Source organism: Coloeus monedula, assembly GCF_965178545.1.
Source record: "Coloeus monedula genome assembly, chromosome: 5".
In the NCBI taxonomy this organism is placed as follows: Eukaryota; Metazoa; Chordata; class Aves; order Passeriformes; family Corvidae; genus Coloeus; species Coloeus monedula.
Window position 1 is genome coordinate 28,937,587 of NC_138785.1, and position 17,478 is coordinate 28,955,064.

The following is a 17,478-nucleotide window of genomic DNA, read 5'->3' on the forward strand; positions in this document are numbered from 1 at the left end:
GATAACAGAAAGACACCCTCATCTCAAATGGCTTAGTAGGCAAAGCTGAGGCAGAAAGTTGGGAAAGCTAGGGAAGGAGATCAAGCAGAGAGAAACAACCCTCTACATGCTTCACCAGCCACAAAACGTTCTGATCAGGCATCTTGCTTAAAATAGCCAAGCCAGAGACTTGTTGTGCTGGGTAATCATCACAAAGGTGGGCACTGAATGCAAATCTGAAACTGCTATCAATTTTCAGAGGTTACCTGGAGGAATAAGAACATATTAAGCAGATAATAAAATAACCTCCCTATGATGCCACATAGGCAGGGCACACTGTCAGAAAGAAAAGCCATACTTGAAAGGACTCAGAGGCGGACACACAGACAAGAAAGGTGTGTGTGATGCCTGTGTATGTACCTGTGTGGGGCATATCAAAACACTTGACAGGTCTAACCCCAGCTCATACACAGAAGCACAGGCCATTTCACAACAAGTTCATACCCTAGATCTTAAGAAACAGCATAAAAACATTTGCAGAGCCAGACTCTGTGCAAAGCCAACATCTGGGCTCCTCAAAGCTAACCACTCTTATCAGTGACCGACAGGTAAGATACTCTTTGGAAAGCAGTGCTGCCGAGACACCCAGCCATGCTGGCAGGACAGTGTGCCAAGGCTTTCCAGCCCCCTGTATTCTCATGCCTTTGGAGGCAGGCAGGTTGCTTTATTGCTGGGACTGCACTAGTTTTTCCGTTCCTCTTGGCAGGAACGCACTCACAGGTCAGCAGAAGCCATCTCATGTCACTTTATGACGAGATGGGGGATATGACCTTAAAAGCCGCATGGCACTGCGTGAGTATTTCCAACCTCGCTGCATTGCCCAAGACACTGCAATCAAAGCACAACCCTAAGGAGCTGAAGGCAAGCAGGGAAGCCCGGGGAACGCTGAGATTACAGCCGGCGCCCCGCCATTAACTGTGCTGCCCACCTGCACAGCTGCGACGGGAAAGTTTTCCATCCCGTGAGGGTGTTCTGGGGAAGTTCCTGCCGTGCTCAACCCCGCGTGCCCGCCCTGGCATCCCCGCCGCGCGTGTCCCCGCCCCGTGCCCCTCTCCCGTTGCTCCCCCGCGCGGCGCGGCCGTTGCGCCCCGAGCCGCCCGTGCCGCCGTCCCCGCCCGCTCAGTTCGCGACATGGCGCGGCTGCCGGCGCTCCTGCTGCTGCTGCTGCCCGTCCTGCTCGCCGGTACCGCGCTGGGGAGAGGAGGAGAGGCGGTGCCGGGGTAGTGGGAAACGGGCTGGTAGCGTGCCCCGCGCAGTCCCGTCCCAGGGAAGGGCAAACCTGAGCCGGTACCGTGCCCCGGCTCGTTCAGCGGCGCGGCGGCGGAATCTAAAGCCGGGGTTGGGCACCACAGCCATCCGGAGGCAGGGCGGGGAACCGGCACAGCATGGTGCCGGACGACAGCTGGTCGGGGCCGGTACCGGGGCACCGGCTGGTCGTGGGGGAGCCGGGACCGGGACGGGACAGCGGCTGGTCGGGGATGCCGGGATGGGACGGCGGACAGTCAGGGTGTCCCGGGAGCGGACAGCCAGGGGCTGCGGGGACGGGGCAGCGCCCGGTCGGTAACGGGCAGGGCTGGTCCCGAGGAGGTCGGGGGCCGTGCGGGACCAGGCGCCGTTAACGCCGCTTGCTCTCCACAGGGCTCCTCCTCTCGTGTCCCGGCGCCATGGCTAGCTACTCGGTGAGTGCCGCCCGCCCCGCCGTCCTCCCTGCCTCCCGCTGCCGGCTGCCCCTTTCCCAGGGCCGCGGGCCTCACGCTGGGGGTCTGTGCCTGCCCTGGCTCCGGAGCTCCGGCGCTGAGCAGGGGGCTCTCCCCACAGCTGAGGGGCCCGGGAGGCTGCTGGCTCCGCAGCACACAAGCCCTGGTGATTCCCATCTCTTACCATCTTCGATGCATTGCCCTTCATGGGGACTCGCTGTCCGTGTGTCCCGCTGACGCTCAGAGGTCAGAAGGGCTGCGCAGTGGGGCACACATATGTCGTGACACCACAGCTGAGCCGTGCCCGGCAGTAGGAGCCAAGCCTCAAGTGATAAATTCCCATAAGAGCATAAAAAATAATGTGGCACTTTAAAATGCTATGCCAGCTCCTGTTGGACACGTTTTTTCTGTGCATGTCAGGATTCTTCAGAACATGAGCAGAAACCTGTTTCAAATGGTGTAACTTAAGCTTTTTTTGTACCTGTCTTCCCTAGCCTGACTGTGACAGCTATGGTTCACATACATGTCCAAGGGACTACCATCCAGTTTGTGGCACGGATGGAGAGACCTATGGAAACGAGTGTGTGCTCTGCCTTGCTAACAGGTAGTCACTTAATTCTGTCCTTCCCTTCCCTATATGCAAGCAGAACATTCACCCTGACATCCCAGGTAACTGACAGATCATTTACTGGCTTTGGATCATTCACACTGTTGCACTACAGTTTCAGCAGTGTCCTCTCAGCCATGAATCCCTTGCAACAGATTTTATTGCGATACCTGTAAATGGCTTAATTTGGATTCAGTCAGCTGGATGTACTGAGTATTTGTATTAGTAATTCCTGAGAAGGAGCATCTTAGAGGAGGTTGCCTGTCATGTCCATACAATGCCATACTACCAATGAATATAATGCCAGACCCTTCCACACTCTCCATCAGAAAACATGAAAGATCCCACCCAAAATGCAGCTTTAAATATAAAATATTTATGTTCAAGATCCAATCAGCTGTACTTCTTTCACAAAGAAGAGTAAGAATGCTGAATGTTAGGGGAATTTTGCCTTCAGGTTGTCTAAAAAACAAGAAAAAGACTGCCTGATATTTGAGAGAGAGTATTTTATTCTTTAATAAGGTAATAATTTTTAAAAACAAATTGAAAACACAGAATCAGTATCTAGTGAGCATTATTACTTCCCATTACAATTGACTGGAAACCTTTATAGAGCAGTCTCTCCGTACAAACTGAGAGGAACTGCTATGAATAGAATTTTGATGGTAAAAGGCAATTTATACAAATTAAATAAAAGATCATTTGTTTCCAGCAGAGGGTAGAAGTGAGAGTAGCAGAATAGCAGTGAGGGGGACTTACAAAACTACGAACAGATAGATCTCAAGAAATGGAAGGCTGAAATGTGTTTCTGACTTTGGGGCAGAGGAAAGATTAATTCTGACCAGATGATTTACAAAATTCAAATGACCAAGACAGAGGAAACACAGGCCAGAGTAAGGAAAGAGGCAAAGGTGTCAAAGGACACTCAAGGTAATATTGTAAAGAAAGTGCTGAAGTGTGTCATGCAGATCTGCAGAATTTGCTGACACTTTCACCAGAACACAACACAAACTACACAAGCAAACGACAGATTGCAAAGAAAATTGGTAAACCTATAGCATAGAAAAAAAGAAATCAAAATTCACACACAGTAGAATCTCTTAAAAGGGAAGAAAAGAGGTTCTGGAATGTTATGTATTAGGAGCCTACCCATCTTTCCTGCCTAGAGTGCTGTTGGAGTAAGTTATTAAGTGATTGGCTTTGTACATAGCCAAAGGTAAAGAGGAAAGTAAGCAAGCAGATACAGATTTGTCAGAAATAATCCCATCAAATCCATGAGATTTAGTTTTTTGGCACAATAACTTGGCCAAACAGAGTAGGAGGAAGTAGAAGCATTGGTGCATGACACTTATAAGGCATTTTACATTATCTCCACTTGACATTCACAGAAGCAGAAAAACAGTTATTCAGCTGAAATTGTTAAAGGATGAAATCACAGAAGTTTGACATGCTGTGGTTCAAAAGCAGTGATCAGCATTTTACATTGGAAAGTGTTATTATATTTTATGTAATAAAAATTGCAAGATGGCATGGATATGATGATCTGTGCAGGATATCATAAAAATGCTCAGGGATCTGGAGAAATTGAGTGAAATCAGTACAGTAAAAGACAAAGAGAAGTGCTGAGTATCGCCCATAGAGAGTGCAAATCCATATTGTGGAGATACAGACCAGAGAGCATCTCATGACCTAAACAGTATCTTTGATCCTTTCAGAGCAGAAGGATGGGCTTTGAGATCCATCCTTACTTTTCTAGATGCTTTATTTTTTTAGGCATGATCCCTCAGTTCCAGATGGATGCATGGCAGATTCCTGAATACAGCATTACACACAGAACAAAGGGTTCTCCAGTCAAATCTGTTGCTTATTTCAACTCCTTAAGTAATTCCTTAAGTGTAATTAGTGATGGGGCTTATGTCTTTTTAGTATAAGATGTAAAGGACACGTTTTGTGTGATACATGAAATTAAATCCAATTATACATACAAGATAGAATTTTGTCGTAACTATCTTTTTTTTGCTGTCTTCTTACATGCTCAGAAACATGTATTTTGGTCTGAAGGGACACAGGATGGTCAGATACTCTCCTGATGGTTTTTCTTCCGTAGTTCAGTAGTTGGCATATTTGGGGGCCTTCTAGTTCAGTCTGGAGTTGTTGTTCTAAAGTGTTTGACTTGGCATGAACACAACACGGATAAAACACATTGCTTTATTGGAGGAATTTCAGCTTTGAAGAACTGTCCATAGTCATAAGCAATGGTCATTCTGCTCCAAGTAATCTAAGGTACAGTCTGTCACACTTCTTAGGAGGACAGAACAGAGATTTTTCTGCCCTATTTAGCAAGCTGCATGACCAGCTGCTGAAATAGTGTAATGTGGTGATACAGAAACAGATATATGGACACATCCAGTACTAAATTACAAAACAGGCACTTCTCAATTAACTTGGAGTCATTCTCAGTGGCCAACTTGCAGATGTGTTCTAGCCCATATTTAAGCCCATGAAGGGACTTTTTAAAGGGAGTTGTACTTCCCTGATGGCCAAGACAGTACTGTCCATGAGCTGTTTTAGCCATGCAGGACTGTGTGGGCACCTGCTGAGCCCTGTGTGAATGGAGTGCTGCAGAAGAGGTTGCTGTGGTTGATCCATGATAACATGAGACACCTGGAGCAAAGGTGAAGCACAGACCCTGCCCATCCTGGCTCTGCAGTGAAGCCCCTTAACTGTAAGATCAAAGTTGGTTTTTCTCCCTACTTTTTTTTTTTCTTTTAAGGCTTAGATTTAATCCATTCTCAAGTTAGTGCTCAAATCCCAGGTCTCTTCCACACTCAGTGTCCAGTAGCAATGACAACATCTGATCTTAGTTTAAACCTAGTTCGACAGCAACACGTGCTCTTTGGAAATAGATGCAGCAGCTTCAGCTGTCTTTGCAGGGTTTAGTGTAAGGGCTGTCCTTCAGCCAGAACTTCTCCTTATATCTTATACTGGTGTTTTACATCCCCTGGCCTTGATTTTGCCTTTCATATTCCTAATCTGTTCCACTACCTTCTGGTTAAAAAGATCCCTGATAAAACTATTAGTACAGATTAACCCTGCTTTTGGGTAAACATAAGTCTCTTGAATTTCATGAGGAGTAAACCAGCTTGATTCTGTTAAGGAAACAAACTGACCATCTAGGACAATTTGCATTGTATTACTTTCTTTTTCTATCTGCACTTGCCTGGTAAATTGAGATTTGTAAATGGAGCTCCCCAAAATACTATTTATAGGACTTGCAAAAAAACCAAACCAGTGTTCCCAAACTAAGGGGTACTTGGCTAAAATTTCCTTAAATAAGATTCCAGCATTCAGAGAACCACACATTCAAAATTTAGTGAAGCCTCAGATGCAGAGGTGCGTCAGGATGCACACCCTTCCCACTGAGTTCCCATGTGAAAGGTGGAAATATTGTAAGCCTTAGAACTGGTTTGCACCTCAGAGACTGCAAAGTTTAACTTGTGTTAGTGCTTTGTAATGGACATGTTAGTCCTCCTGGTGAGATTTGTCCTGTGGTTTGACAGTTCTCAGATTTGCATTGGTTTTATCAGGTTTTTATAGGTAACAAAGCCTGCGGTAAGTTACTCTGTGTATGTGATTCATAAATTTTTGCATCATGGTTACTTTGTGGTAATGCTTACAGTAAGTGATGCAATTAATGCATCACTGCATTTAATTGAACACGCAGGAAGACATGAGAGAGTCCGCTTTATAAAACACATCTGTAAAATTCAAGTAGTGCTCCTCTTCTAATATATTTCTCTTCTGTTTGTAGGGAAGAGCAAAAGCATGTAAAAATCGTTCGACGGGGAACTTGCTGATATGACAGATGACCACTTTTCAGGAAAATAAGAGGGTCACAGCCAGTCCAAATGGAAACAATGCCTTAGATGTACCTTTTAAGTAGCCTGTCTTAATAAACAAGCTTGCATATTTCAAGTATGTTTATTGTATTAAAACCAGTGCTCATAAACATATCCATAGTACAGTTATAACCTGAACCCTGATTTATTTTCTTACAAAATATGGATCATAAGAAAGAGATGTCCTGACTCTATACCAGTAGGTCAGTTGTCCAGAGAAGGGATTGAGTGTACCAAAGAAGGAAGTGAATGGGTACCAAGTGCCATTCCCACAGCCCTGGCTGGGATCAAGGAGGCTCCAGCATCTCTGTCAAAGGCCGTGCTCTTTGTTTCTGGGATATTCTGAGCCCACAGGTGCCAGCGACCCCTGGAGAGCCACTGGAGGGGTTTCCTGTGGTGGCTACCAAACTGGTGATGGCAACCTGACACGTGCCAAGCCTCTGCCCCTGGCTCCCAACCTGCAGGTCCTGCTGGTGGAGGGCAGTGACCTGGGCACCATCTGCTCTTGCTGAGGAAGTAAGGACTGGTGTGGAATGCTGGAGGCATGGGCAAGGGGTATGCACTGCCTTCCAGGTCCCCATCCCTCTGGGCTCTGCTCCCTGGGGCAATGATGTCACTGGCCTGGCTGGCACCCAAGAGCCACTTCCTGTGGCAAACACCCAGCAGAATTGGAAAGCTCAAGACTCCTGTGAAGGGGTGAACTCCAGAGTAGCTCTGGGGGGCCTTGCCACAGGGAGGGTGTGCAAGCATCGGGGTTTGGTCCTCTCCTTGTACTTGGCATGGATATGGGCACATATCTTAGGTTTGTTCCTTTCTGTTCCACTGAACACCTGTTTTTTGCACGTTGCTTGAAAGTAACTGTGTTTGGGTTGCCCTACAGTGCTTGGTAATACACAGGTGGCTTTGATCTAAGCCAAGCAGCACCTGCTCTCCCCCTGGTCCCAGACAATGGCTTTGTCAGGCTTTGCTGGGCAGCAGCAGTGCAGGCAGGTATGTACAGCATACTTCATGCCTCAGGAACGTTCTCAGGTCAGTGACTTCGGGTTTGAAAAACAATGGTTTTGCCTTGCACTTCCTGATGTCACTGGGCAGAGAATGTGCAGCCATCCCCATAGATGAAAGGAAGGTCAGAAGATGTCTTACTGGCTTTTGCTAATGAAATGTGGAGATGAATGGCTTTTTTCCCTGGCTGAGTTACAAGAAGAGCTTTATTTAGCTGATTAAATTCCAGAATTAAATTCTCCCTCCTGTGGAATTTTAATTTTTTTTAAATTTGCCCAGGAAACATGTTTTAAAAAGTTCCCTGAACTCCACATACTGTTACTCAGCAGGCAGCGTGTGTGCTTTCTGGGACAACTGGGCTCCAGCTCCCAGCTTAGCTGTGGGTAGTTTGGAAGTGCTCAGCCCCTTGCTTCAGGCACCCTTTGAAGGGTCTCAGCCAGAGGTGTAACTGGTTAATACTGGCTAACACTGGTATCTAGAGGAAGAGAGAAGTCTCTCCTGGGTGACACAGGACCATGAGCAAGAGAAGAAGGGAAAGCCATGCCTGATTGCTGTGGGAGAGAGTCAGTACGAAGAGTTTGGATTTGTGGATTTCCACCTTGCTCTCTAGGCGGCAGCATTTCTTTTCTTTTAACTCTCATTTTGTGTTCTCAGAAGGGCGTTTAGGAAAGGCTTTTTATTCATCCTTATAGTTTGAATGCATAAACGTTCTGTTAGGAGCTGTTTGTTTTCAACTGCATTATTAGTGCCATTGATACACGGTCAATCTCATTTACTTGGCAAAGTTCACTTGCTTTTTCCTGATCATTGAATCTAGGTATATTTGATGAAGGAGACTCCATGGCACACAATTTGGTAGAAATGTTATTCTGTGGGCAGATGACTCACAGATGAAGCTGTGGCATTCATTGCCATGTGTAGGATTGCACTGGCTTCTATCTTAGCTTTGTGATTCTCGAGGTGGTCACATAGCAACTGCTTCATTTTCTAAACTCTAAACATCTATAGAAGAAGCGTAGGTTTCTGGGCTGGGAATTCTTAGCTAGATAACCTCAGAAAAAAACCCCAACTTTTCTCTGTGACAGAGTCTCTTCTTTACATTGAGGAAAAATTAACCCTTTTAAGTGCTTTTTCTGTCAACTGGTAAGAAATTGTGCAAGACTATGGTACATGTGTTTTGTTTTATATTTTAAGCAGTTCTGAATACTCCTTCCTGATATTAGATACAAAAGTGTTTAGATTTGACCTAAAACTGTTCCTACCTAAGCTAGTCTGCTCCAGCTTCCCCAGTGAAAAATCTGACTGTGAAGCACTCTGGAGCGGCGAATAGGGCTGGGACTGGGGTCTTTAACTTGTCTAGTAATATCTGGTGTCACTGAAGGTTCTGTGGGATATTGCAGCAAGCCCCAAACTGCTGCCCTGAAAGGGCCTGGGTTTCCTGGAAGTCCTTTCTTACTTGCCAGTCCCCTTCAAATATTTTGGCTATCCATCAATATGCAGATGTCTGTAAACGGGCACTTGAAGTGAACCCTCTCTCTTCATTTGAAGAGCATCTGTCAAAGAGAGGAGTGGTTTCTGTAGGAGGCTTTGGGGCTGTTATACAGTAGCTATCAGCAGGCACACTCTTACCTTCTGGTAAGCTTTGGAAAACTCCAAGTAGCTTGCTTCTCTCTGAATTTCTACAAATCAGCTTTGCATTTGCATGGGATTCATAGCTTGCCCCACAATGTTTCTGCCTTCCCTAGGCCTGTGGTAGGAGACATAAATACAGCTGGATGCACAAAGCTGTAGTGAAATGGTTGTGAATGGGAGGTCGCATCAATGATTAAGTTCGTCTACTAAGATTCATAGAATCATTTAGGTTGGAAAAGACCTTTAAGGTCATCAACCGTAAACCTAACATGGCCATTTCCACTAAGCTGTGTTACTAAATGTAAATCCTGACAATCAAGCAAAATGCAAATTTTATCCCTGGTGCTGTCTCCACCTATCAGCTTGCCCTCTGCCCAGAGGATGCATTCAGTTCCCTTGGCCAGATCATTGATAAAGACATTAAACAGGGCTGGCCCCAACACCGAGCCCTGGGGAATCCCACTGGTGACCGTCCACATACTGGATATAATGCCATTCACCAACACTCCCCGGGTCCTGCCACACAGCCAGTTTTTTACATGGCAAACAGTGCACCTATCCATGCCATGACCAGCCAAATTCTCCAGGAGAGTTTAGGGATCTGCAACCATAATCAAAGTTTAAAACTTGAGCTTATGTATTGTTGTCAGTTGAGGGATAGATAGTATTCATGTCAGAACCAAATAGGACAAAGCAATATGCAAGTCATCTCCATGGATCAGCCAAAGTAAAGATTTTCTAAACTCTGGGCATAAGGGTCTGTAAACTCCTAGTACCACCTGTTGCTATGTAACTGAGTCCAAAAAGAGGAAAAACCTGCATATTTTAAGGATTTCTTCCACTCCCACAGAGAAAGAAGAACCTTTTAAAAAGTCGTCAGAAGAGGAAAAGGAGATTTTTAACTCTGAAAAGAAAACTGTTTGGGCTCATGAGGAGGGAAAAAACCATTTGTTATGCCTTGACAAAAAGTGCCTTTAGACTCTGTCATGCACCAGTAAGGCAAAAAAACACATATAAGTAATAATGGGCTAGGATAGGGATCTTGTATACCTGCAAAAATTTTATTAAATACCAGCAAAAATTTATTTCCCATGAGTAATACTAGAACAGGAGCACATGGAGGCTTTAGGAACAACATTCTTCAAGATGTTCACAATTCTGCTGCTCACAATCCTAAGCTACCTGATCTAGAGGGCCCTGCTTGGAGCAGGAGGTTGGACTAGAGACCTGGAGAGGTCATTTCCACCTCACTTATTCTGTAGTTTGCAATAGCAACAGGCTGCCAGTGCATTTGCAACCAGCACCTCTGCTGTCCAAAGTCGGGTGTTACCAGAACCACCAGAACCACCCTGACAGGTCTGACTACTTATGAGAAAGCACCTCAGTCATCTGGAGTTCTGTGTGTAGGTGCACAGCAGAAAAATGCCTCTGACCCTTCTGCTTAACTCCCCATCTCTTGCATTCAATCTCCTTGGGTGAAAACATCATGAAATGAGTGTCTAGGGTCAACAGCCTGCCATTAGGGAGTGATAAGATTACTTTATTCAGAACAGATAAAACACTCTCAGAGACTCAAGAAAGCCTCCAGGTCTTCAGAAATGACAGTACTGAAAAACATCTGGCAGAGACCAGCAGGCTGTGAGCAGTTACAGACCAGGTCTCTCCCGTGTGTCCCTACTCCCAGGTCACCAGCATTTCCAATGCAACAGCAGGCTGGGCACAGAGAGCAGAGCTGGCCCCTTGTGTATTTTATTTTTCCCATGGCTCATGTTTGCCATGATTGGGCACACTGGCATTTCTACTGACCCAGCTGAGCTGTGGGAATGCCACTGAGCCCATGACAGCCTTTAGATGTACTGGGAACCCTGATCCATTCTGGCAGTCAGGAAAGCAGGACATGGTCAGGGGGTTGGGTGGCCAGGCTGAAAGCAGCATGTTCATACAAAAGAGGCTGCAAAGAGTAGGTCACCCACGCAAGCTGACACCCCACTGCAGAGCCAGTGATGTAACTGAGCAATTACACATCACACAGAGAAAGGATAACACTCTCAGCTCAGTAATGAGCAGACACACACGACCTCCTTGTACCCATCCTGTTTCTTTAACTTACTGAATTATTGTAACTCCCAGTCCCTATAAAGTAGTTGTGTCTGTACAAGTGGAGTCACTCTGGGACTGTGCTTCTTCATCCAAAGTTGTCTGTTCTTATCTCAATCCACAAGCGTTGTACTTTTTCCCAATTCTCCTCCCCATCCCATCAGGAGTGGAGGGAGTGAGCAAGCAGCTGATGGTACTTGGTTGCAGACTGGGGTTAAACCATGGCACAGAAAAAGATCAGCAGTACTCAACTGAAGAAGTTCCCTTGGGAGGACCCTGGTCATCACAGGGAATAATGATGTGTCACAGCTCTTCCTGCAGCACACAGGCTTGCTCTGTAGCTGTGCAATTAATCTCTGAGTCTGAAGAGGGTTGAGAAGGATGTTGCTGTGAACAACAGGATGAATGTGGCCAAGCTCCAGAGCTCTGCACCAGGGTGAGATGTACGAACTGCAGTGACCTTTGCTGGAACCAAGGGAGGGAGAATGAATTTCAAGTTAAGGACAAGCAGAAAGCAATCCAGGATGGCTGATATGGGGACATGTTAGCCTCTTCTTGCCACCTGCTTCTTCTCTTCCAGACTTCATGGTCCTCCCACCCTGCTAACTGAGGGTCAGCAAAGTGGCATTTTTAGCCAGAGAGAACTCCTTTGGCCATGCTTTCTCCTAGGCCAGAGAAGGTCCAGAGCAGATGAAAGTGCTCTACAGCACTGCCATGAACTGTTTCTTTTGAAGCTGTGCAGAGATCTAGCACAGAGAAGATGCTGCAGCACAGAATGAATATGCCCTGGAGAAATCCTTTCACCCTGGATGGTGCAAGTTTGTTCCTTCTTTGCTGCTGGCAGAAGTTTCCCACTGGCACAACCCAACAATGGAGGGTGAGGGGGAAGAGAAATCAAGTTGGGAACAATCAAGTCACAAGGGCTACCTTTACAGTCAGATACTTTAAAGCCAGCTCAGCCCCACAAGTCAGCAAACCCATTTCTATGCACAGAACAGGTGAATGGGCAGCAGAGGCTAGAATCAGTATCTTGCTAAAATAGTATCTGCTAAGTGAAGTGTATTTCAAGGGAAGCAGGCTCTGGAAACCTCTGACAGTCTGTTCCAGTGCTCCCTTGCCATGCAGATAGGCCTGTGCTGGACAGCAGGAGTAGCACAGGGTCACAGCTCTGCAGTGGACTCCCTCGGCTCAGCCCTGCTGTGCTCACCCCACTGAGCAGGGCTTTCTGCGGCCGGACCAGAGACCCAAGAAACAGGAGGCATGGCCCTACATACATGGACCCTGGAGAAGATCTTACTAGCCAGGACTAGGCCTAGGATGGGAAACAGCCTTTGAAGAAGGGAGAAAAACCCACCCAGAGAAGCCAGACAGACTGGCTGTATGTAGCACCAGCCAGCCAAGAGACACTTGGGGCAACATGAGAGCAATCCCACACCAGTGCCAGAAGCCTTCCTTCTGCTTCAAACAGCCTCAGATTGGCAGTGAGCCTCCAGAGCCTTCCCTCACCGCTGATGGGAACTGGTCCCCCAGCCTTGGGTGTCCCCCAAACCACTTCCTTTCAGCAGGACAAGGTGCTAAAAGACGTGCTGTGACAAGAGTGTGACTTCCCTAAGCAGTGGTGCAGGTATGGCTTCGTTAGCTCAAGTTTCTTAGGCTGTTTGTGCTTGTTTGAGCCTGCTGGGCTCTTCTGTGTGTTGAGCACTCTCCAGCTGCTTGCCTGCAGCACTGCTCCCTGCTCCCATACTCCTCCCTGGAAAGCACCCCTATCCACCAACCCAGTCACCATACCCTGAGACAGATGGCAAGGAGCACCCTCCTCCATCCTGGAGCCTCTCTGCCAGACACACTAGACACAGCCAACCCTCTGACAGTGGACTGCCTGAGCCCCCAGAGTTGGAGCAGGGGGTTGCTCCCAGGAGCAGGGGGTGTCCCACTGAGGGTGACTCGCTCCCTGGGGTGATGAGGCTGTCAGAGCAATGAGGAAGGCATCTGTGAGTGCCTCTGTTATGCTCACTCAACTGTCCTCATAGAGACGGCTGTGGGCAGCTAGCATCCTTTGTCACTGCCAGCTTTCCAGAAGCCCTCTTTATCAACCAGGTTGCTAAAGGGAACAACATTTTTAAAATTAATTGCTTAGGGTGCTTGAAGCCACTCCCTGACACCCAGCAGGTGGAGCAGAGGGCCAGTCTCCATCACATTCTTTCCCTGTTCATTGTCACTCTGCAAGTATTTCTAGTTGTCTGCCAGTGCCACAGGATACCACAGGTGCCACAGGGACCGTGGTGTGTGTCACACAGAGATGACCCATCCTGCCCATCGCCTGTGGCAATGCCCCAGCAGCTGGCAGCACCAGAATCACCTCTCTGCAGGTGCCCACCCAAACTGGTCTGACAGAAACCACAGGCTGCTGGCTGCATGACATCACTGTCATGAGGTGGGCACAAGGGCCAGGCACCCGTGGGCTCCCCGGCATGGGACAGCACAGGGGAAAATGTGGTCCTTGTCCTTCGTGGTGAAGGCTGCGTAAAGTCACAGGATGGTCAGCACCTGTGCTCACCCTGCTGAGACCCTCCAAGTAGGTCTTCAGGATAGCATTCCTGCTGCAACTGAGAGGGCCATGTTGGTGGCAGGCAAGTGTTTGGACAGAGCTCATCCCTGCTCTGGGGATGGATAAGATCCCTTCACTGAGCTTGAAGTATTTGACTTGAAGTATTTGATCACTGAAGTGTCTCAGTCAGAACCTACAAAACCAGGCAGCTTCAGGCTAGAGATTCAGAACAGATTTCAGCAGACATTCTCCAGCCTTCCGCCTCCCGCCTCCCTAGAAAATGCCCAGCCATCCGAGTCTGTGGAAGGGCACTCGCTCCCCTGCACATAGCCCTGGCACTGCCAGGGCAGAGATGGATCTGCAAGTCTACTCTGTCCTCCTCCCTGCCTGCCTCTCACCAGTGCCGGAGCCCGTGTTTTCCTGGGCTGGGCACGGCAGCAGCTCCCATCCCACGTGTGTGCCCTGCCGGCTGTCTCTGCATGCTGCTGCACGTTCTGCCTACAAGCTACGGCAGCGCTGCTGGAAATCCTCCCGGCAAAGAACTGCACGTATCAACTCCCAGTTTAGTCACTTCAAAACAATCCGGTTAGTAAGAGTGAGAGTAGGGAGGAAGACTGTACCCCAGGCAGAGATTGCACATGGAAATACCAATGAGATGACACTGCTCTCTGAGAAGTATTGGAACAACTGGAGGAATAATAAAACACTGCAGTTTCCATCCACAGAACTGTATCCCACGGACAAACTAAAGGCAGGGATCTTATTGGAAGTCACATCTGATTAGTATCTGTCTGGCCTGGATCTGTTCTACTGCTGAGGAGAGACAGGCTGAACCCTGTCCACTTAAAACAGAGGAAAATGCATGAAGCAGAGTGGAGAAAAGGCAACTGCTGAGCCCAGGCGCACAGCCCTGCTCCAGCAGCAAGGACCCACCTGTGCCACCTCCTCTTGCCCCTTCCCAGGGCATGGTCTGGGTAAGCACTGTGTGCTGCTGGCTCTTGAGCTGCAACCAGTGTTGCTGCTCTCCTAGGGAAAAAACTGATCAAAAGAACAATGACTCAGTCAAGTTCCTGTGTGTTGGGATGTCCAACAAAGGCAATTGTTAGCTGTACCCTGAAGATCAACCAATCTCTTATGCTGTTATGGGGCAAGTGGGATATGGAGGTAGAATCTCATCTGGTTAGCTGCAAGAGTTGTCCTGTGAGTCAGTACTGGCTGGTTAGAAAACTCTTCTCTAACTGAATGGGAGCCAAAATATTCTGTAAAGCCTTCTTTCCAGCCACACTTTTTTTGCATTAGCAGCCAGAAAACCCCAGCACACTAGGAAAAATAACCCAACAAACTGAAAAACTAAACAGAAGATGGCTTTTGAGGTTTTCCTTTGCATTGGGGTGTTCAGAGGGAGAAAGGAAGCTTTTGCTCTCTCTCTGACACTTGGGTTGGGGTGGAGTCTGGAAAGCACATATTTTTTAATTCACATACTCAGGGAAAAAAAAAAAATCTCTGCTTAATCCCCAGACAAGGGGTGCTGGTGCTAAGCCTTATTTTCAGGAAAGAAAACATGGCAAAATTTAAGAGACACATACATGAAAAGGAGGAAATATGAAAAAGTCAGAAAAGTTAAATTATATCCCATTCTATCCTGATGGCTTGACAAGTTGCTTCCCCCCTCTCCTTTCCATGTTTTTCTTCCATGCTGTCTCCATGCAGTGTTAAAGGGACAACATTTGGGCCAGGATGAGCATGAGCTGTGTGTCCAATGCCCACCCCACCTCCCCCCCAAGAGTGACTTCAGCCAATATCTTGCCATGGAGCAATATGGATGATATTCAAGCCTCTGCAGGAGGGGTCCAGAGGAGTGGGGTGCTGAATGCAGGCTGCAGCTGCCAACTCCTCCCTGCAATGCTTCAGTATTACGCAAAATTGTCAAATGCACATCACAACATCTGTACTTCTTCTCAACAGGAAAAAAGTCTCTGTGATGGGCCTGGATGCACCCTGCATTTTGTTTCTATTTAATCTAATTCTGCTGACAAAGGACATCCTCTGGGAACAGGATCTCATCATATCAGGTGAGGCATAAATTCCAGCAGTACTTCGACCCTCTCCCAGGAGGAGAAATGGGGCCTAAAAGATTTTTAAAAAGGTCAGAAAAGCATTAACACATGCCAGCCAGATGTGAACAGATTTGTGACATGACTTTCACACTGTCACTGCAGGACTCCTAGCACCTCTGAAACCATTTCAGTGGGGTGTCTCAGCCTGAAACACGTCACTGCCAGTGCTCCCAGTGCAAGTCTGGGCTGGGTTCACAGTCTAAGAGAAAAGGGTTTTTCCACATTAAAGGCTTTCTCTCTGTTGACGGTAACAAACAAGGGAAGAGAGGAGCCCATCCTGTTCCTGAGGGCCAGGTTACTCACATTTTGCAATGCTTGGGGCACATTCATGGAAGAAAAAAAAAAAAAGACAGCATACAAACATAGGAAAATCTTTCTGGGCCAGAATATTTTCCCATCTGTCCTGTCACCAAGGCTGGCCAAGAGCAGATGCCAGAGCAGAGCATAGAGCAAGGGGCAGATAAGCAGCAATACCCCTGAGAGCTCCCCTAAGAAAATGTCAGTATGCAGTTCAGGACCTCTGCCTGGACTTTCCCAAAATGGGGTTGAAATCCACGGCTGAGTCCTGCTGTAGGGGTCTGCTCCAGCCTCCTTGAATACACCCTGATGCCCCCAGCCACAGCTACTGGAGCCATCCCACTGGACACATTGTCCAATCTGCGGGTCTGCACCCATTGCCACCCATGCTCCTGTTGCTTAGCACCAGTGATAAACAGGGCATATTCCTTTGGCCAGGTGCCTGCCCAAGGCATGCAGGATCAAGTCTTCCCCCAAAAACCTCCTCTGGCAGCCACTGAACAGCACCATTTGGTTTATCAGGCAGTAAAGCCATTCCCGGATCTTGCTTGATCAATGTCATCCTGCCAGGAAGACTGACACAGGTCTGCCTGTCCTTCGGCACAGATCTCTTTGCAATCCCGTTGCCTTGGCCCATGTTTCCCGCAACATTACAAAACCTCTTCAGGGCATTTTTTGGCTCACTGCTAAACATATGGCAGGTTCCCTGCCTGGGTTTGTGCAGCCACTTCTCTCCAGGGTCAGGGCTCCCTGCCTCTGGCTCCAGTCAGCTCCACAGCTTTTTGCATTCTGTGCCAATCTGAGTTTTGCTCTGGCAGATAATCTCAGCCACTGCAAGCTGTAGTCAATTTTTCATGAGCCCTTTCTTCAGCCTCTCTGATTTTCCAGCATCCCCTTCCAGCTGTCTATGAACTGAGAGAAAAATCAGCCCCTCCCACTGCACCCCACCCCACAAGATGCCTCTTTTTAAGTGCTACCTAATGCTTCCAGAGCACCCCACTGGGAACTGCAGGCTCCTGGGCACTTTAATCGAGGAGAGGTCTTTGGCAGAAAGGATGCCCTTCCTGCCTCCCCATCCCCAGCCAGGCTGTGCCTCTGACGGCACTTAGACTGCAGCAGCAGGACAGATCCAGGACCTAGTCCTGCCCTTACACGCGGCCTGGCGGGACCACATGGCTGACTAAAGTGACAGCAGACTCAGGAATGTTAAACCTGGACACATCATTTGCAGGATACTACAGCGCGATGAGAAGCCAGCCGTGCGCAGCAGCGAGCGCTGCCGGGCTCCACCAGCGAAGGCGGCAGCGGGGCTCCTTAGGGCGGGGGCGCGGGATGCAGCGCGGCCGGGAGGGACAGGCGGGCTCGGCTGGAGCTCCGCTGGCAGAAGCGCGCTTTCCGCCGCACCCCGCTGCACCCTTCCGTAGCCCCGCAGGAAGCGGCCCCGGGCCCCGAGCGCGGCGGGGCGCGCCCCGACGGCTGCCGGGCCACCGGGAGCCCGCCGCGCACAGCCACGCGCGGAGCCCTGCCAAGGGGAGCGGGTGCC

General features: G+C 48.4%; 1 protein-coding gene across 1 annotated transcript; it reads left to right on the plus strand.

Moving 5' to 3' along the window:
* Positions 1-1,170: 1,170 nt before the first annotated feature.
* On the plus strand, positions 1,171-6,246 carry SPINK2 (serine peptidase inhibitor Kazal type 2; the record flags this gene model as incomplete). The annotated part of the gene is made up of 4 exons (XM_082281971.1): positions 1,171-1,222; positions 1,678-1,718; positions 2,231-2,340; positions 6,155-6,246. 4 exons carry the CDS (start codon positions 1,171-1,173, stop codon positions 6,198-6,200), a joined length of 249 nt encoding a protein of 82 aa, XP_082138097.1. The 3' UTR covers positions 6,201-6,246.
* Positions 6,247-17,478: the final 11,232 nt, after the last annotated feature.